The sequence below is a fragment of the Pipra filicauda genome, unplaced genomic scaffold, assembly GCF_003945595.2.
Source record: "Pipra filicauda isolate LSUMZ 115617 unplaced genomic scaffold, ASM394559v2 scaffold177_size2800117_pilon, whole genome shotgun sequence".
Taxonomy (NCBI): domain Eukaryota; kingdom Metazoa; phylum Chordata; class Aves; order Passeriformes; family Pipridae; genus Pipra; species Pipra filicauda.
Window position 1 is genome coordinate 881,915 of NW_024104284.1, and position 21,448 is coordinate 903,362.

General features: G+C 38.2%; 1 protein-coding gene across 9 annotated transcripts in view; it reads right to left on the reverse strand.

The window, feature by feature from the left end:
* NCOA2 (nuclear receptor coactivator 2) overlaps positions 1–21,448 on the reverse strand; it is a 185,948-nt gene that overhangs the window by 31,764 nt on the left and 132,736 nt on the right. For all 9 annotated transcript variants that reach the window (XM_027725418.2, XM_027725421.2, XM_027725424.2 and 6 more), the window contains 6 exons: positions 16,992–17,169; positions 15,399–15,584; positions 14,455–14,556; positions 14,218–14,358; positions 10,964–11,111; positions 7,628–8,894 (listed from right to left, as the gene is read on the reverse strand). In XM_027725418.2, the coding sequence (XP_027581219.1) occupies positions 7,628–8,894; positions 10,964–11,111; positions 14,218–14,358; positions 14,455–14,556; positions 15,399–15,584; positions 16,992–17,169 (2,022 nt within the window). The remainder of the gene's footprint in view (positions 1–7,627; positions 8,895–10,963; positions 11,112–14,217; positions 14,359–14,454; positions 14,557–15,398; positions 15,585–16,991; positions 17,170–21,448) is intronic.

The following is a 21,448-nucleotide window of genomic DNA, read 5'->3' on the forward strand; positions in this document are numbered from 1 at the left end:
GACTATTTATAACAAATATCTACTCAAAATCAGCATCTTCATTAGGAAATGTGCAATGATGGAAGAGAGGCAGAGTGAGCAGCTAGCTGTGAAGGACAAGGAACTGAGAAATAACACCACAAACATGCACAACTGAAATACAATTCTTCCTGGGTTTTTGTCCTTCCCCATATCATGAACTTCTGACTTATTGATAGCAAGCTCACAGCAGAGATCACAGGATAATGCAGAAATACCTGAGATAGTTTTAAACTAACTACAGAGGCTCTAGCAGGCTAGCTAGGAAGCACTGCACATTGTACAGTATGCACAAAAGTCCTGCTGCCACATCTAACCTGCTCCTGGGAAGCTCAGTTATTTTATTCAAAGGTAGCTAAAATGCCCCAAGGTTACACTGCTACATGCCTTTTTGGGTGACTGGCTGCAAATAAACATGGTATTTACTCCTTTACTCCTTCTACATCATCTCCTAGTTTTACAGGTTGGAGTATACGGTGCAAAAGGAGGGAGTTTACTCCATTAAAAGGCATCATGTGGGTGATCTGGAGGCTGGTGTAATTGGCAAAATGGTGGGAAATCAAAGAATTAGAGGACTGGAGGAAATTTAAAACCTGAAGGCAAGATCAGCGTATGCCATTCCCTACAGAAGTTCATACAGCAGCTTGTTAAAAACATCCAGTGACAAAAAATCCACAGCTTCCCTGGGGAATTGGTTTCAGCACTCTGCCATCCTTACTATTCTTGTGAGTTTTTTTCTCAGTCTCAATGCAAAATCTCTCTCACTGAAATGGAGGCCTTTCCTTCCAATTGTATTTTGAATCTGGAAAACACATTGTGCTCCCCTTTCTTTTTCTTATTTTTCTGTGTTTGAAAATACATGCCCTTTTGGTCTTAAGCTGAAATAAATAAACAACTTCACTTTGTGAATCTTCAGCATATAAACTGTTTTCTAGACCGCTTATTAGTCTTGTTACTCCTGCAGATTGCCTTCAGCTGATCCGCACTTTGGCTGAAGCCATGTCTGGAACAGGACTTAAAATGAAGCCTTACAGATGCTGAGTAAAGCAGAAAATTTACTCTACACATGGTATGCTTTGATGGCATATTCCAGAAAAGCTGTAATTTTTTTAATTGCGTGACATCACTGACTCAAACTCATGATTCCTAGACACAGTTCTGAAAAAGTCCTATCTAGTCAGTTGTCCCCTCCTTTTTAAAAAAAAAATCTGTAACCTTATCCTTGACTATTGATAATAAATAGCATTTATTCACCCTGAATATTCTAACATATTTTCTCTGTATCTCCTTGTTGCAGCTGAATTTGAATTCTGTCCTCCAGTGTGCTTGCAGATATTCAAGTACCACATGCATCTTTACCAAGGATATGCTCTATTCTCCCATCAGGTCATTTAGGATAACTAAAACACTGAAAAGCTCTAGATGCTGCACGAGCTCCTGCAGAATCTCCATTTTGACAGTGAATCCATCAATAACTACTGTGTGTGTAAGGATTTCCAAACAGCTTCCTGCCCACTCACAGCAGATTCCTCTTGACCATGCATCTGTTACCTGCTTATGAGAGTGCTAGAAGAAAAAGGGCCAAAGAGCCTTACTCAAACCCAGGCACATGGCACACACTGCTTCTCTTATGTCAACAAGCCCGCTACCCTCCTGCCAAAGGTAAAAGGGTTGGTCCAACATTACCCGTTTTTGACAAATCCCACTACCTTCCAGGCAATTACAAGCAGCTGGATGGACACAGTACATAGACAAAAAAGGCTGAGCCAGGAGGAATCAAGTGTGATTCTGTGAAGCCTAAATCATGGCACGGACAGGTGATAAGCAGATTCAAAAAAGTGCTCCAAGAGACAGCCATGAGTGATGTTTATAGGAGCTGCAGTTTGAGTGATGGGAGATCTGGTACAAGAAGACTGCAAGAGCCAGTAGAAGAGACTGATATTGAGTATCATAAATTATAGAAGGATGATTCAGTACTCTTTGGGGGAATTAAGACATATGGCCTTCATTAAACATATCTGAGACAATAGTGAAGGAAGTTTTATATGTTGTAAGGGTTTTTTTTTGGTTGGTTTTGTGAGAGATTTTGTGTTGTCCTCTCTTAACATTCTGGCTACTGCAATTTGTTGTTTAAACATTAGGTGTTAAAATAATAACAACCCCAAACCAAACCCAAAACAATGCCAGCGAAGAACATATTGATACAAATGTGTCAGAAAACAGCACTCCCTAAGATGCTTTTAATTCCTTTCAGGAAGTGGCAAAGAAAGGCCAAATACAACAGATGTATTTCAACAACATAAATACATAACCTTCCCCCTTTTTTTTGCATAACATAAATCAATATTATTTTTGATACAGAAGTTCCAAGATAGGTTTAGAAGTAAGACCAAGCTACGACGTTAGCCTAAGTCTTTCCAGAGTCACCCTCAAAGGGCACCATATGTGCAGAAACTAGCATTAAAATATTTACTTGGTTAGTTTCATGGGATTTTTCTTTTATTTATATTCTATATTTATTTTGTTAATGGTCTAAATCGAACTTTATAAAAATAGAAGGTACACCCTAACCTCCCTGCAAAACAATTATTTGTCATGAATTGGGGAAAAAAAAAAAAGCCTGATAAGGTGTTAAGCATCACAAGAAAGTTTTTGTGTATGAATTTTCATATCTCTAAGCAATGCAATTGCTACAATCTCCACAGAACTTGGACACCAAATGCCAGGAAGCATAAGACATATTATTCCTAGAAATATTTTTGCATTTGAAAAAGTACTTATTTTATACCATGTAGAGAAATATAGAATAAAGTTAAGTGCTTACAGAATTTTTTTAGCTCTACTGAAAGGCAGCTACACCTCAACAGGAAGTCTGGTTTACAAAAAGTTGCTATGTCAAAGTCTAGCTTCCATGGATAGTAAAGGACTGGATAATATTCTCAACTTTCTGAAAATCTCCTTCCTGCCATGGGCAATGCCCTTGGCTTGCACTGAGACCCTGTATTCTAAAGACTTACAACAGGATGTCTTCTGGTGGGGACACAACTTCAAACTATACCTTCCTTACATAAATCATAAGTTAGCTCATCTGCTACCTCTGAAGCATGGGCAGAGCAGTTGACCATAAGAGGTAAACAAAACCAAATTCCTGATGCAAACCAGTGATAAATTAAAGGATTATAAAAAGAGGGGAAAAGGAAATTAGAAGTGAAATCAATATGGTATTTTTCTCTGTGGTAACTGCAATAAAGATAAAATTGGCTAGAAATCCTATTATATTATCAGGCTACTCTATGACTAACTTTTGAAAACAGAAATCTAATTGAAAGACATTCAGAAAATGGAATCCCTATTCTAAGGTTTTGATAGAATTTCAGGAAGAAACCAATGTTCCTCATCAACTTAATGGATTTTGGACTATTAAACCAGAAATAGGTTTTTGGAAGATGAGTGGCATGTGTAAAGAAAATATGCTAGCCTTGGGAAGATAATGGTTTCCACACAAAGCAGAGTTGATAAAGTATGTGAGGAACTCCAGAACAGTTTCTGAGTTTTAGGACAAAAATGTATATGCTTAATATAATTTCTGGAACAGCACTGCTGGAGACTGTTCCATTGTGAAGTCCCTGTCAAACAGGTTGTCTATATTGTCTACTGGCTAAAAAAGAGGAGAGTACACTTGTGAAGATTAGGATTTTATTCCACACTACCCCAAGTAATTTCTCAGAGAATAAGCTACTTTAGCAAGGCAATATCTGACGCTGTTCATCAGATTCTGTTTCTCTGACGTCCCCTTACACTTTCACCCTCCTTCCCCTCGAAGCTGTCAGCCGGTCCTTCCCACACTTGACCATCTCCTGACCACTACATGGGCTGCTCCTGGCCAGCAGCAGCATGTGCTGGTTGCAGCCAGAAGCACAATGAGGGACAGCCCAAGCAGTGGTGTATAGGGAAGGTGCAGGGTAAAGTCCCATCTTGCAGCCACACAGTAGCCAGTGGGCTGTCAGGGAGAGTGGGAGAAGGCAGGCTTACTGCTGAGGGACACACTCTTCCCTTTTTAACAGTGGTATGAGCACTTGTGCTCAACAGCAACAGCGCTGCTACAGTTGGTGCTGTAGGAAAAACTCCACTGAACGTCCTCAGCAGGTCTCTCTTTCATACTCTTCCCTACAGCTGCTGTAACTTGAATAACAATCAGCCTAATAAAGCTTGTTAACCATCATCCCACCAAGGAAGGGAAAAAGGTACGACAGTGCTGGAAATATTCTCTGCCATTTGAGAAAGGCTTCCTGTCAGTTGCTGCTCCCTGCAGAAGTGTATGTTTAAACACACTACCTAGAAGACTGCTATTTTTAGTAGAGTGGTGCACTTCAAAGCATTTCCTGCTCAGAAAGTCACACCAAAAGTAAAAGGAGAAAACGCAATGGCTCTGCTGCCTCCCAACACACCCATCTCCCTTGCAGAGGCCACCCCACTGCTGGTCTACTGCAGTTTCCAAAGAAACTGCACACCCCAATGACTAATTACTTAAAAATACAACATTCCTCAGGGAGGAGAAGTTTTAAATAAACCTGCAAAATAGGTAACACAAGCACATGGCTAATTTTTACATATGGAAGGAAGAAGGAGGGGGAAGGACACAGGAGGATGGAAGAATTTAGCACAAGAATCTGTGTTCTGGTCTTGTACTAAATAGTTCCAGCTTTGATCTAAATTTAGGCAATGACCACTTCCTGTAGGAGACCATCTTCCAAAGCTGAAGAGTTTTTGATGCTAAATATTTTCAGTGATATCATAATTGGGGTAAAGTGGCTATTTGTTTAAAGGCCTGGCCTTCAGACAGTTAAACACTTACATTATTCTATATTCCCCACCATTTCCTCTCCTGCTCCACTCTGGACTTCTGTTTATTCAGCTCCAGGTTTCACTGCATTTTAAGTAGGTTTTAAAACTCTGTTTACAACCAACGGGAGCAACAAAAGCCCTTCTGTCATTATCCAGCAGTCTTCCCTCACAGAGATGGGACTGGCTCCTCTCTACCTTGGGGCTGAGGAAGCCCTTACCACTTTATCACAATTCCTGCACAGCTTCATGGTTTTCTGAATAAACCCAACTCCTGGACCTTTTCTGTACCTCTGGTTCCCCTGTCCTGGGAGACAAACTCTGTCTTCAAATTTTAAGAAAAGGCAATACGCTCATAGTCCATACTTCAACCCCCTCAAATCGCTCCCTGACCTCAGGAACATAAAATCTAAAAATAAAACAATGAATAGACTATTCACTTCATGAAGTTCATAACTCTGGAGAACCTGATTTTCAACTGCTTGGCAGTGCTTGTAGACACTGAAGTCTCTTTCTGTAAAGTTGGTCTTATAATTAGTTACATGTTTACATTTAGGGTGAGACAACTTCATATCTTTAGTCACCAGAAAGTAAGGCAGCTAGTTTAAGCTCTTCATCTGTGCTACCACTTGTCAATGGCAGTATCACTGAGGGGCAGCTTACCTTCTCTATTTTAGACACACATTAGGATAAGACAAAAAAAATTCTGGAATACCTCTCTATTTTTCCATCAACGATAAAAGGAACTCGTAGGACTACCTTGGACTAGACAGCTAATTTCTAGAGGGGACAAAACTTGCTTTCTCAGAATGGGTTCACGAGCTAAGATGTTCACTGTGTACTCCACAGAGATCATAAAAGAGAATATTTATATTCTTTTAGAAATTTAATTCTTATTAATAAACCATCTAAAGACCATGATTTTGATCTGTGGATGATGGACATAAATTTTTTGGTGATTACCAAATTCTACATTCTGGTCCAGTACCTAATACAAAGGACTGAAGATCTCTGCCTTTAATCTAGTCAATGTTAAGGATCTGAACTAAAAATTGAAATCTATCAGATAATTTTAAAATAGTCAATTTTTGCCAGTTTAGCTGTGAATTTCTTGATATCTGTGTTTTTCTAGCCTAATGAAGCATAAGTTCTCACAGAGAATCTAAGCCCCACCTCTACAGACACTACAAAATAGCAGCTTCTTTTCAAAACTAAACTAACATCCAGGCTTGAGGATAAATCCCTGCAGAAATTAGTGTAATTTGGCTTGGTTTCCCCTAAAGCATGGGAACTGCTCCTACATAATGGCAGTAGCTGTCAAATTCTGTTGAAACAGAAGAAGCAACCTTAGGAATAGCCTGGATAACTGACATTTTAACAATGCTGCATCCACACTGTAGTGGTGTGTTTGGCCTCTATGTTTTGTGGTTATAACCACTGATGAAAGAACTGTCTACTAGTTACAGACTGCCGAAAGGGCAAGTAAAAAAATAATAATCCAGTGCTGTGACTTAGGGCTAAGAACATGTTGTCTATCCCTCCTCAGCCTCAAAATACAATATAGAAAATATAAAAAACGATGTCTTTATATACACACAATAAATAATTACAATAGAGTCATAAAAACAAACAAGCTCAAACCTAGTCCGCACATTAAAAATATGCAATATTTTTAAATCCAATATTTTAATAATGAAGGATATGGCTGTGAATGAGAACCATGAACGTTTGCACAGTGTATGATCTGATCATGATTTACAAACTAAGGTTTCATGCACAGGGCTGCCTGGGGATTAATGACCAGCTGTGAGAGTTGATAGTGCAGGACAAATCTAAGGATCATTAACTCCAGCTAGTTATAACCTCCCCAGAAAATGCCTTATATTAAAATTGATATTGTAATTACCCATTTTATAAATAAAATAAACATACTGAAGTAGCAAATTGCTTTTGCTGCGTCCCTTTTCTTGCAAAGCTCTGAAAACTGGAGCATTCTGGGTGATGTGAACCTGGTGTTTTTTAAAAGTGAATTCTGCATGAAAGCCAGTGAAATAACACTTTGTAGCATAGGTCCTAACAACACACAGTTTATTAGTAGGTTGGGCAGTAGACCAACAAGTAATCTTGCACAGAATGTGAAGAAATTCTGAAAGCAAAATAAATGCAGGTAATCTTGCACAGGGAGACGTGATCTCTGTACTGAATGATTAATCATCCACAGGAACTTGGGTTGAATATAAAGACTTTTTAAGGAAAAAAAAAAAAGAGAACGAATCCTCCCAACTGGCACAGAAGTCTATTTGCTCTGATTTTAATTTGCAGGTCAAGTGTAGCACAAAGACCAATAAAGCAAAGCTGGTATCAGTCCTATTCTTCAGCACAAACCTGTTTTCCACAGGAGATGTGTAGCTGCTATGCTGGGCCAGGTCAAGGACCTATTTAGCACACAGCAGTTCAACATCGGCCTGTGGGAAAAGCTGTCAATTAGTGAGCACTAACCAACAGTCATGAGTATTTTCTCTTTGCCTGACTACCATCTGGGAAAGGTTGCCTGCGTTATCCATCTCCTCCCAGGCAGAGTCTGTGCTTTTAGACAGAGTGATGATCACAACCTAGTAACACCAATCGGAAAACTGAGTGAAGACCGGATTTCAAAAGACAGATAATAGTTTCCTGAAGTGCCAAGATACTACTCTTAGAAGAAGTTAGATGGTAGAAACGCAGGTCTAGAACATGTCATTCACACATAATGCAAAGATTAGCTTACCTGTTCATTAGGCTCAAAGCTTATCTCTTCTTTTTCTGTCCTCATAGCTATTAACTTTGTGCTACCGGAAGGGTCTGTCTTACTGTCCAACCGCTCCAGTTTTGGGGGTATGTCTGGTAAACCAATATCTTTAGTATCATCTTTATCTAGCAAGTAGCGAAGTAGTGCATTATTATTCTTCTTAGGACTCGCTGGCTCCTGTTTAACAGTCACCTCTGAACCAGGAGCTGTGCTACTGGACTCCTGATTCAGTTCTTTGCCTGTGGCCTCTGCTGTGAGCTTGGCCAAATCTACAGGAGAACTACTGTCCTGCAATAGTCTGTGCAAAATTTTATGCTTCTCCTTGAGCGAGGTTCCATGTGCTGAACCAGACCCAGGCAACCCTCCCGTGGAGTCCTTGCTAATGTCTCCCATGGTACTGGACAAAGGTGAAGGCTCCATCTGATCTGATTTGGTGGTCAGCAATTGTAAGAGCTTTGTCTGGCTTTTTCCGTCGTGCAGTTTATTTTGTCCATCAGGTCTCTCGCCACTGACAACCGGCATGTTGCTATCGCTGTTATCTTTCTGTTCTCCTGAATGGCAGCTGCTCTCTGCTTGTCCAGTTGTACCTTCCGATTGCTCCCCGTATATTCCAAAGCAGTCTTTAGAGTCCAGGCTTCCCATCTTGCTCAGCTGCGGAGGATTCATGTTCACAGGGGAATTTTGTAAATTTCCCATTTTTAGGTCAGGTGAAGCCAACGACGATCCTAGAGAAACGCCATGGCCCTCGCTGAGGGCCTGAAGTGCGTTCAGGGAACTGTTGGTGTAGTTATGGCTATTTCCTGTGCTGCTGCAGACTCCCACAGGTGAATGTAAGCTTCCTGCAGGGGAGAACTGACTGGGTGGGATGCGAGGACTTCCTGCCACTCCAGGGCTCACACGATGCCTTGGGGAAAGCATAGAGTTTGGCTGCCCTGGGTTCATGCCAGGGCTGCTTTGTGAGGGGCTATTCATTTTTAGTGCATAGTTACTACCCTGAGGAGTGGATGCTTGTATGCTTGACACATGGTTCATTCCCCCTGAACCACCAAACCTGCCTGCTGGCATGCCCATTTGTTCCTTTGGGCCATTTATGGCAAAATTTATATTGCTACTGATGGTCATATCCTGACCTGGGTTCCCACTGCACATGGCCTGATGGGCAGGGCTGCTGGAACTAATTGGGTTCAATATCTTCCCCATTCCTTGTCCAGTCAAATCCTGATTCATTCCACAGACATTCTGCTCTCTGTGTGGCAAGGGGAAGAAAAACAGCCTGTTAGCTAAAATGACAGTGGCCAAGCTGCAATTACTTTACAGAAAAAGAAGTAAAATCCCAAACCTTGCTTTAAAATAACACCAAACCCCTACAGTCAAAACCAAATCAACAATTTGAAAAAAGTGATATGCAACTCTCAACATGGCAGAACATTAACAGTATGTTTTTTCAGAACCTCATTAACAAATCAGTGGAAGAGAAGAAAAAAAAATACTTCATTTAAATGACAGTCATTAGAAATGCAGATAGGTTACAATTTCAAACCCTCTCCCTTTAATGTATCTTTACTCTACAATTTGACAAGAGCTAACTTCTAGAACTGACAAAAATCTCATCTGAAACATATGACCCAACAAATACATGTTTTACAAGACAGCTGTGGGCAGCTGTTTGCTGGAGAGTTTTAAATTTCTGTGAGATAGCCCCACCACAAGGCTGGAGTGGGCTATTTGCCCACCAAGTTCATAGTGAAAAGAAAGTTGAAAAAGTCACATTTCTACACTGCCAGAGTATTTCAATACTGCTCCAAAACAGCATGTGAGCCAAGGGAACTACTGGATACTGCTTTAGAATGAGAACAGTCTGTTAGCAATCTAGTCTTGCACAGGCATTTAGGAAAAGGGAAGAAGGAAAAAAACCCCAAACCACACACACGTGAGCTGAAACTCGTATGTTAGAGACACAGGCTGTAAGACAGAGGAAACAGAGGAGAAAGAGACCTCCCCCCCCCCGAGAAAAAGCTCTTGTGAGAACACCTGAAGGTCACTTCTCTTTTCCTCAGTAGATTTTAATTAGTTTATAGGAAGATGCAATATACTTTTTACTTCTGTGTTAAAACCTAATTCAGAAAAATTAGAACACATTCTCAAATACTAAAAGCTACAGAAGAGACACAGTCAAGTAGATAAGGAAGAAAAAAAAAGAGGTTTTGACAAAAGTCAAATCAACTCTGAACTTCTAAAAACAAATACTCAGGGAACATTCCTAATATGCATTTTCCATGAGACGAAAACCACTCCTACTTGCACAGATTAAGTAAGTGCAGATAAACCTTCACATTTTGATAAAGCATGAGAAGTGAAAAAACTGAAGAACACAGAGTAATGACCCTTGTTATTCTGTATTTGTTACCTTACATATAAAGGCAAAGGTGAACAACACGAACTATAAAAAGAGAGGCGGATTTTTAAAACCTTATTACAAATACAATAGTACCAGCATTCTGCTAAAAAAAAAAAAAGAGGCAAGAATATATGCAAGTGCCATTTTTAATTTAATGGTCCTTCCTTAATTTAAAATTTAGCACTTCATGAAATACTAGGTACATTCAGAAATCCAAAGAAAAAAAATTTCAGACAGCTTTTGGTCATGTCAATTTGCAAATCTACAATTTCTGTAAAAGCACTGTTTTATTCTTCTCAGAAAAAAAAAAAAGATTATGAGGATTCAAGGAAAACAGCATTGTAATTATAATCAGCCAACACATCTAACACAAATAGGACACACAGTGACTTAATAAAAATTGTATGTTGAAGTTCTGATACACATCCTTGACTTTAACATATTATTGACTGTGCTTTTTAAAAAAACCAAAACTAATAGTGGTGGCATTTCTCAGGATTGGACATGTGAAAGCCACTGCTCCAAGCACCAGAAAAGACAAGGAATGAAGAGAATCAAGGTCCTAGTAATTATAACGTATACTTTTAAGAAGACCCAGCACCAAGGTATGACAGACTGTGAACTACAGAAATTTAATCCTTCAAAGTTTTCTAGATTTAATTATATTTGGAAAGTTTCTTGTGTCTATTATGCAAAATACAGGAAATTAAAATACTGAAATTAAGAACGCGACATGAAAGGAAATTATGTATGTTTAATGGAAGATCTTAATGTGAAAATCTAGCATGCCATTTTTAAATCCTGAAATAATCTTACAGCCTTTTCCTGCTGCAAGCATTGATTTCAAAATCTTATGCAACCTTGTACTTCCCATGTCTCTTTGCAGAGTGTGGATGTAGCAAAGTGGCCAGGATTACCTGTGAAGCATATGAAAGGAGACTACAAGCTGAGGTTCATTAGTCGTCTGAGAACGGATGAGCTTGCTCTTCGTTTGGGCAGAAGCGATAGTGCCATCCGACAAGGAAAACCGATAAACAGGACTAAAAGCTAGTCCCTGCCTCAGCACTGCAAGCAAGCAAAATAACAGAATTAAATTAATGAGAAACTGTAGTACAGGTAGCTTAGCTGCTCAGCATCTGATGTTCTAAATCCATCAGCGCTGATATCATAGATACTGTGCTACTTAAATAAGGAGAAAACCCCCCACTTTTGAAAATAAATAGTTGCAATGCACATAAAATAAAGGATCCCACATACTGTAGGGTGATTAAAAGAAAAATCTATATGGAGTGACAGCAATAACAGGAAGTTACTATGAAATACAGTGTATTTCAGGAGTAAACAGGAAGTTCTTGAATATCCATTTCACTCTTCATCAAATATGTGTCTAATTCCTTTTGTTCCTCATACTTTTTTTCATCTGTATCATCTATACCGTGATGATTAATATAAATGTCTTTAGTTTTTAGATCATGTTTCCAACAGCCTGTATCTTTTCCTCCATATTGCCTGCTTAAACTGTCTTGTAACGATTACTTTTAATACATCTTTAATTAAAAAAAGTACATAAATCTCTTACATGGGAACAACTGGAAATAAGAACAACTAAAATGAGTAAGTTTTACTTTCTAAAGAACAAATAACAAAGATATACAACTCAAAAAAATGACAAATACAATTACCTAAGCTAAAATTTGGGCTGTGTTACCCTTTCCCAGTGTTGACTGCATTTCAGGTTTGGTGTTTACTTCACTGTACATATTTTGCAGCTCTTTAAGTTTTCAGTGTAAATCTGAACTTCAAGAAATTCAACCTCTACAAATACTTTTAATTTCCTATTTTTTTCATACATATACATTTTCTGTGGTTTTTTTATTTTTTTTTTTTTTAATTAACAGTATAATCTGATCTTCATTTCATTGCTTGTCTTTCAGTATTTCCTGCTGTAATGAAATTACATGATTTTCCAAGGATGGTCTTTATTTGTCTCATCTATAGAGCTACCACATTTTCAGCCTTGCAAGACTAGGTATGATTGCTTTCCTTCCCTGTCCCCCACTGTTATATATTGTTCTGCAAGATTTCAAAGTATTATTTAGGCACTGAGAAAACAGGAAGCACAATTTAAACAACCAGAAGGGTTTCTTTCAGAGTAAAAACGTAAAGAAAAACAAAAACCTACAACTGTGAAACAATACAAAGCAAAATTTCACTGTTAGGTATGTCATTGTTTCAGTTTAACCTTTGGGCACCAGAAGGTCCAAAGCTCTTAACTTTAGCATATACCACATCAGGAAATTCCAGTACTCAATGCCAACAGGATACAAGTGAAATCTCTACTTAAATCATTTTCCAAACCAATTCTTTAAGCAAACAAGAATGTTTCCGTATTCCTCTTGAGGAAATGCTGTTTTTCTGACTGTGGCCAATAAAAACTTACCATATATTCTGCATTTTATACTGACATTTAATTTCAAAGCATGTTTTTTTATTGTTTATCAAGCTAATTCTGCATTTTTTTTTCACGTTGTAACACCGGATTACTCGTAGGAGACCATTACTTTCTCTGCTTCTATTCTCAAACTATAACGACTTAAAAAATGCAAAGAGTTTCTCAGTCAAGCACAAAGATGCTATGGCCCAAGATATGCCTTGTTTTTCTTCTCTACACTGCAGGGCAGGGGAGGGAAACATTTCAGCCATTAGTCCTCCCCAGTGCTGTATCCTTTGCAATAAAGCAATTCCAGAGGTTTTTCCTCCCCCTCTTGTCACTCACTCTCTTCAGTTCCACAAGAAAAGAGCCTTCTCATTTAGACTAATTGTACAGCTTATACCACGACCCTAAGCCTCTCCTGCAAAATGATACAGTGTAAATTCCAAAGCACATGTATTTTCATCACTTCACAGATAGCTTAGAGAGGACTCAATCAAACCTTGGCACTAGGTGTAGGAGCTGCTAATTTGGTCAGGAACAACTTGAAGAGGACTGAAGTAACAAGTGCCATAGCAGATACTCCTAAGTGACCTTTGGCACAGGTGGGTTCTTACCTGAAACTGCTCTCTAAACCCCTGGTGTAACTTTAACTGCATACTACCCTCTTCAGTTCTGTCTGAAATCACAGCATAAGGCTGTGAACTCTTAGCACTTCTACTGTATATACCCCAAAAAGTGTTATCTAAAACACCACAGTATTTCTGCGCCTCCACATTCCTAAAACGCCACCTTAAAGTTTCATGAAAGCAGAACATATTAAAGACTATTTAACTAATGCCTCATGACTAAAGCTCTTTTTTTGTGTGTATTTGGTGGAATAATTTGATATTTCAGTTACAATTTGGTTCCAAGACGGCATGCCTGCTGCTTAATGACCATAGTAACTATTTGTTACAGGCTGGCTGTAAACCCTGTTCTACAAACATGAACCCAAAGAATGATGCTCCTGCACTGGAAATGTTCCAGTTCTTCCCCACTGGTTTTGAAATTACTTTCCCATGGACTAGAAAGGGTCATTTGTTTTTACTAATTTGGATCTATGCTACTAGAATTAGCAGTATAAGGGTTTTATCAAAAATCCCCATCCAGTCACTGCTACAGAAACCTCATGGGGAACCTTTCACAGTGCAGTATTCTCCTACATCTTACCTGCCATAATCTTGACTAAGTAGATGTGCTTGTGCTATATTCTATAACACTTATCAGCTAGATACAGTGCAACAATGCAGGTTTGCAAACAGCACAAGCGCTGCAGCTTTGGCAATTCACACTGAGTGTTTCTCACAGGGAAACGTGGCGGTAAATGTCCATTTTTGTAGAGAAAAGGAATATAGGTCAATGATCTGCAATGTGTGAGTTGAGGTTCTGAAGAATGATGGGCAGTGAATATTTCATTGGGCAACATGCAAGGGTCTTTCATTCCAAAATAACTGGCATTTTGAAGCTTTAAAGCACATTCCAAGGTGGCACAGTTATAACAAGCAGGCTAAAGCAAAAAGGGTGAAAGGTGCAACATCTGTACAGAGAGCCATCAGTGTGTCAGGTAAATCAGCTTGAGAAGGGGACTGTCACTAGTTCTTGACTGTTCCATGTAAACATAACAAAGAGAACAACAACCAAGAGATACAAATGACAAACAGTTTAAATATAGAAAGTGCTAAAAATATGAAACCTAACCTTCCTGGTGATGCCTCTTGGCAAAAGATATTTCTCCCTCGTGCTGTAAATGGAACCTCTGAATGCATCTTCTCACCAAATCCTCCCAGCCAGGTTTCATGGCTGCTCGCATGGTACTTGTGTCCAGTGAAGTTATTTTGCCTGGTATTAGATACATTAGAAAACACTTGTTACAGCAATTTCCCCATTGAGGAAAAGAAATTAAAATTAAAAACTCCTACTCGTGTTTCAAAATACCTTGTAGATCCTGGCGTGTAGTAAAGCTCTCTGATGAATGAAGAAGTGGTCTTTCCTTCATTGGCGCTCTTCTTGCAACACAAATCAAGCAAGACTGCAAATCTGAAAGAAAAATGTTTATTTTTTTATAGAAGGGGAAGACTTTTGTTTACACAAAGACTTCAGAAATATTTTTTAAAAGTTCCTTAAATCCATTTGAACCAAAAAATAGGTCTTGTACCAATAAAAAGATATACAAAACTCAGTGAGTTTATATCTTCGTTATTTCCTACAACATTGAACAAAACAAAAAAGGTGGGTTTGTTTTCTCTTTTTGAAGAAAAATTATCAAGGACTCCAGCACAACCGATAAGTATTGGCACATGTTTTGCATATACCTGTAGTAGCTCAACCGTTCCGGAGATAATTAATAAACAAGAATACACTGCAGGCACAAAGAGCACATTTCTTCAACACTCACCATTTCGAACCTTCTAAGCCACATTTCTTAAACATGCCCCAAACGCTTGCTGTCTCTGAGAAAGCAGTTTCAAAATAACCATTTGTACTTACCTGAATACTTATAAAACAATCTGAGGAAATTTACCTGCTGAAGTAGTAAATGGTAAAGGAAATGGTAAACCACGACTGTCTTCAAATTCTAAGAATTCAAAAAATTGCCCTTCAAAACTTTCTTCCCAGTCAGCTACATTCTTCTTAAAACTGAAGCAATATAAAACTAGGATATCTTTTTTAAGGTAAACAGTTTCTCTCAATTTCAACTATACTGGTTTAACGAGTAGGTGCATGCAAGTGTATACACTCATAGCCAAGATGAAAGTATCTTTCTACAGTTAAAGGAAAAAGGAAAAAAACCTTTTAATTTCTCCATTTTTTCAGGACTTAGAGTTCACTTTATCAATTGCCCCGAAACTTCAATAACACAAATTTAAAGTGGTAATTACCTTCACCATCCTCCTTGAAGGAATTTGGTTGAGAAACAGCAAAGCACTGCATAGTTTCATATTTCTGATGTGCTTCCTGGTTATCATGGCCTTCTTCAGAATCAGCAAGAGGTTTTACCAGCATCCGACAAGTAAAGGTATGGCTATTACGCCTAGGAGTGTCACCAGACCAAGATCCCCCATTCACTGAGCAAAAGCAAAGATCACATAGTGAGATAAACCTGGTAGCAGGCATTTCTGCTGCTTATCCACAGGAAATTAATCAAGGTGCTTTGCAAACTGGTCGAGAAACAAGCTCATTTAACAACAACAATCTAATTTTAATATTAAAGCCCAAACCAGCACATAACAAAGTGATTTACAAAATTATCAGATTTTAAGAGCCCTGCTAATTTGTTCAGCTATCATGCTTTTTTCAAATGACTTAAAATGACATAGTAGAAAAGCAGGATAAAAGTCCAAATATTGGTGCATGTAAAAGTTATACAGTACTGTATAGATCAAGTTAATTTGTAAGTCTGGAAAAAATAAGGCAGTATGTAGGATCTTTCCAGTGAACTTAAAAGTTATTAATACAAAAGAGATGTCTGCACTGTACAAAAATCTGCGTCCAGATTAGAAAGGGAAAGAAAAGGAACTAATATGTATTTATAAAAACAGGAAGCAATACAATAGGGAATACACTGAAACACACAGTCTCTGCTACAATGGGAAAGACCGGAGGGATGAGAATGACCCGGGTGGAGTGATGGATAAAATAAAGGCCTAACACAGTGCTTAAGACAAGTAAAAAAAAGAAACAAAATCCTTAGATGCACATATATAGGCACTGGACATTAGTTGGAGCGAATTAATGTAGCACGACGTAAGGAAATAGCAGGGTCATATTTAAAATACTCTTCCCTTGCCCTCTTGAGTCATAAAATGCAATAAAGGCAGTAATATATTGAGTTTAGCCATTTACATTTTTGCTTCTTCAGGGTATGTAAGTACACTAATAAAATGCTACAGTGAATTGCGTAATACTTTAAAAACTGCTGTAGGTAAGTGAGGCACCCAGTATTGACTTTCTCCTTCTTTTCACCTCCTCTGAAATACAATCACATTAAAACTAATATCAATATGAATCAAAAAATGGCTGCAACTAACAAAAACAGGTTTTGAAAGATAAGCGTAAATACTGCTAAGAATAAAAACATGGAAATAAAAATCCTAGTATAAGGAGGTTGCCGGTTTTTCTTTTATATTCCCCCTTTCCTGGGCCATTCTTGGAAAAAACAGCCTAGACAGAGAACTAACAGAGAGTTCACATAGCTAATGCTGTCTTTTAGTGATTCACCCTGGAGATCCATTAAAAAGTATCAGCTAACATGAGTTACTAAGAGCAATTTTAACAAAGAAAAATTTGAAAAGAGTGGAGGATGCTTTTGAGAATAATATTAATAATTCATAGTCTATATATACATTAAAAATATATAGTGTATATGATGGAACTGTAAGTAATAGAAGGACATTAACTTCAGTTATTGAAACATTGACTTATAAAATCAAAGTTAAATAAGTAATGATATGATATGAGGAAAAGTTATATACCTAAAGATTTTGGCAGCAGGATTTTGACAAATTCATTGTGGTCCCCTACATGCAGGATGCTATATATGCTTGTGTTCATCAGCTCTTCTTGGTTGTACCTCAGGTACTGTGTCACATTCTCAGAAACAAACACGACATTACCTTCTGGGTTCACTACGAAGAAGAACCCATCTAGGGCCTATAGGGGGAAAAAAAGAAAAGTAGAGAGAGAGAAACACAATACCAAACAATCAGATTAACAAGATGCCCAGAAAATAAATACTCCACCCGGAAAACACAGCAGAATCTTTCCACATCAACCCCAGTTCTTATATTATTGTCTGTAATAGCAATGGACACATTTCAGATTGAGCATCTAATCTTACTTATATCAAACTAGTGTAAAAGCACAGAAAGGTGCACACTTTGCAAAATAATGAAATCCACCCATCTCCCACCCCAAATAAACAAACATAAATAATGGAAGAGGTTGCTATTTATCTGCCTGCGTATGAAGTAAGAAAGCTGGACCAGAAGATGGTTCTGTTAAACCCACAGCCTGTTCACTCCTCTGTGCAATACAGGGAGACTGATCCCAGGAAAACACCACAGGACATGCTGTCACAAGGCAAGGAAAACACAAGCAGAAAGAAAGAGAAAGACTCTCTTTCCATCCCCAGCAGTGGATCTTCATGCAGCCAGGAATGCGAGAGATTAACAGCAGAGAAGGGCAAAGGGAGCTGAGAGCAGGCAGTGAGCAGTGAGGATGGGAGAGCTTTAGTCTCTACTGCCAGGAGTGCTTTCATTTTTTTTTAATTTGACACCAGCTTAATTCAGTCCACACATGATCCAGAGAACAGGAACCAGACTTTCACCTCTTCAGCACAGCTTCACGGTTTTCCAAAGGACTTAAAGTTTCTGTGAGGAAGTGTCTACATAAGTATTTTCTGCTTAATAGTCTCCCCCCTTATCTCTTGTGACAGTGACAACCTCGCTGCAGCATTCTTTCCAAGATATCTCCCCTATGTTATCTGAAGCCTAAGCCAAATACTACATCACTTCTACCCAATGAGGATAAAGCAAAAATTTGAGTATTGGTAAGAAATTCTCATGCAAACTTTATTTTTCTTAAGATGTAAGCATGATTGTGGATGGTAGAAATGTCAGAATACATTCATCTAACTTTATCTCATAAGAGCAGATAAAGGGAGACACATTTAAACTGAAAGCACCAAAGCATTCCACTAACAACCTACACAGACTTCTTCAGCTTTGCCTGATTTATTCACCTCTCTAAGGATTGGTAGGAAATCACTAGAAGAGTTGTGAGTTATTGTATCTCCAGAGACAGAAAGAAATCAGAAAAGCACGCAACCCATGATTCATTATGGGTCAAAACCAAGTGGATCCATACTAAACCTGAACACAGTTCACTGCAAAACAGTTTAACAAGCAGGAGCTGCCCTAGCAAGCATATGGCATTTTTGATACGGCCACATTTGTACACTGTACAACTTGTGTGTTGGTCTTAGCAGGCAGTTCTCAAGTCCTCTGATTACAGAGATGTTAAAAATATTGTACACTACTGAACAATTAGCAAATCCAAACAGTAAAAGAGAAGGCTTAGGATGGAATTTACTTCTGTCTTCAGCCATCTAGCACAAGGCTAAAGAGAAGACAGAGCCAGGCTCTAGTCAGAGGTTCACAAGGGAAGGATGAGACACAACAGACATGCGTTGGAAGACAGGAAACTTCACGGAGATACAAAGAAAAAAAAAATTCACTATGAAGGTGGTCAGATATGGGAAGAGGTTGTGAAACTACCCTCCCCAGAGCTATTCAAACCTTGGCTGGACTTGGATCTGGGCCACCTGCTGTACTTGGACCAGCTTGTACAGGGAGGTTGGAATACACAAGCTTCAGAGGTTCTTCCCAGACTAAGTTAGATAATCATTCTGCTCCAGTGGAGGGATAGTTAAAGCACAATGCTCAAGCAGAGCAGCTGAGGCAATGGTTGACACACACTTTCTTCATTCTATTTTATATTACAACATAATAAAACCAACAAATAAATGCGCAAGTGTATACTTTTCCTGACTGCCTCTAAATTAAGATAAACCAAGTCTTTTTTCCTCCTGTTGTCATAAATTCTACTCTCTAACTTTTCTTTTTTATCATTGCCTTCTTGTTTCTGATAATTCTTAGTTTCTCCTGTTAATTTACTTTCTTTGGAGAGCTCCCTCCTTTCTACGTGCTTTCTTAACATTCATTACATTTTCCTGCTGAATACTATTTAGTTTAACTAGCAATGATTTACAAATTATTAATAAATTGAGGCTCTAATATAATTTTCTATTAGCACCTCTGCTATGGATTAGGATCTTAGACCGCATTTCACCACCATTTGAAACCAGTGTAAGCATGACCTCTTTGATTTAGTCCTTTCCACATCATGACAGCACCCTGTACTGTGTGAGGATATGAAAAGCTGGATCAAAGAACTGAGTTGGCTGAAAACTAACTGAAGAAAAAAAAAGATGCTAGCCACATCAGTCCCCTGAACTGGCTCACCATGGAACCACATGGTGTTTAGAGCTGGCAGAAGGGTCTGAGTTTGGCTAAACCATTCTACTTGCTAGATGTCCACACATCAATTCAAAGGGATTGGAAAACCAAAGCCATCACAGATGTTTACTGCAGTCCTAAGGAGAAAATTTTCAAAGGTGAACACGGCAAGCAAGAGATTTTGAGAGTTACTGGCACCCTACAATAATTTTCAGCTTTCTCTACTGTTTCCTAGTGTGGTAACTTCTTTGCCAAGGAAGTGCTCTGTGCTGTTTCCTCACAGCTGCTTCTTGGGTTGACCACAGAAGTGGTCTTTTAGGCCTAGAATAACAAAGGGCTTTATATTTCAGTCTCTCATTTCTTTCTATTCTACTAATAAAATAATCTTTCAGGGAGGCAGCAGCAGGCTTTTCAGCAAGTGCACCAAGTAAATATTCTAGAAGCTTTCGCTTTTGTAATAATTTCTTAATTCCGTGTCCAGATGTGAGCCACCACAATCAATAACTTTTCTTCAGAGCTACTGGGACAAAGGGTTAACAAATAATGGGCAACATGATGGAAGAGAAACCAAGAAAACAGATATTATTTTAGATGATATATTGAAATGGAAAATACATTTGTATTCTTTGAGATGTTGTCAGTTCTCTCTTGGCTATTTTTCCACACTTTCATGCTACCTACTTTATGCTTGAACCAAGAGATATGTTAAAATATTCCTCAGAGGGAGCTGCTTGATGAATTTTACTCACTTTCTTCAGCTGGAAACACTCGCTATTTTGAGGATTCTTCGGTTTTATTTTTTAATATAAACAGACCAAATTTCTAAACCAAATCAACTAATAGACTGTTCATCAGCATTGCTATTTTTATTTGGCAATGAAAAAGAGTAGGTTTTTTGAAGAGGTTGTATAAAGGGGTTTTGTAAAGATGAAATAACTTAATTGCATTTCCTTAAGGCGATAAAGACACAAAGAAAGTATCTGTAGTCTTTTCACAGCAAACATGTAACAACTTTCAGTCCTTTTTGTTTCTTGGTGCAAAAGGACCATGGTTCATTAATTGAGTTCCACAATCTTTCATTGTTAATATGCAATGGTTTCAATGCAAAGAAAAACTAAATTAAATGGAATAATGGAACAGACAGGTGATTTTACATGTCACGTTTGCTGCAATAGCCAATCATGCAAGATAAGCCAGGAGAAATACTGCCTTATTCTTATTTTCCCTGTGATTAAAACAGCTCATTACAATTAAATTAACAGAAAATTTACAGATAAATTTTAGCATAGCAATGTAAGAGATGAATGTTTAACCTTGTTTGATAGCAAAACCAACAACATTCAATTCAGTGAGTATGCATAATAAATAATTAATTTGTTAGCCCTACTTCTCAAAGAACAATGTTTTTGCTCCAACCTGTCTAATCTTTCTTATGTTTAGTACTCTGTATTTGGAGCCCTTATTTCATATGCAGTATAGAAAACTATGTGTTCATTTAACAAATTATGAAAAATAACTGGCAGATTGGCAAAGTGTTCACAAATAGTTAAAGCTGTTATAAATGCATTTAGAAATGATCAATAATTATGCTTTTGCCAAAGCTGGTTCCTTTAGCCTGATTCAGAGTTTGTGTTTTATGTTATCTAAAGTAACATTTATTCTTCCTTACAGATAAAGTCCACAGCCAGAACAGGAATAAACAGTTTGCAAGTGAGCTTAAGCAGATAAAGCAGTAGTGCCAAAGGACAGCAGCATATGACATTAGGATCCCAGACAACATCCCTACCCAACATTACTATTAATACATTTGGAAGCTAGGTTTTACCCACACAGCCTTTTGGAGTATCAAAATAAAAGCTAAAATCAAACAGAAATCTTAACTGAAATAACTGAAATGCACATTTAGAAAAGCT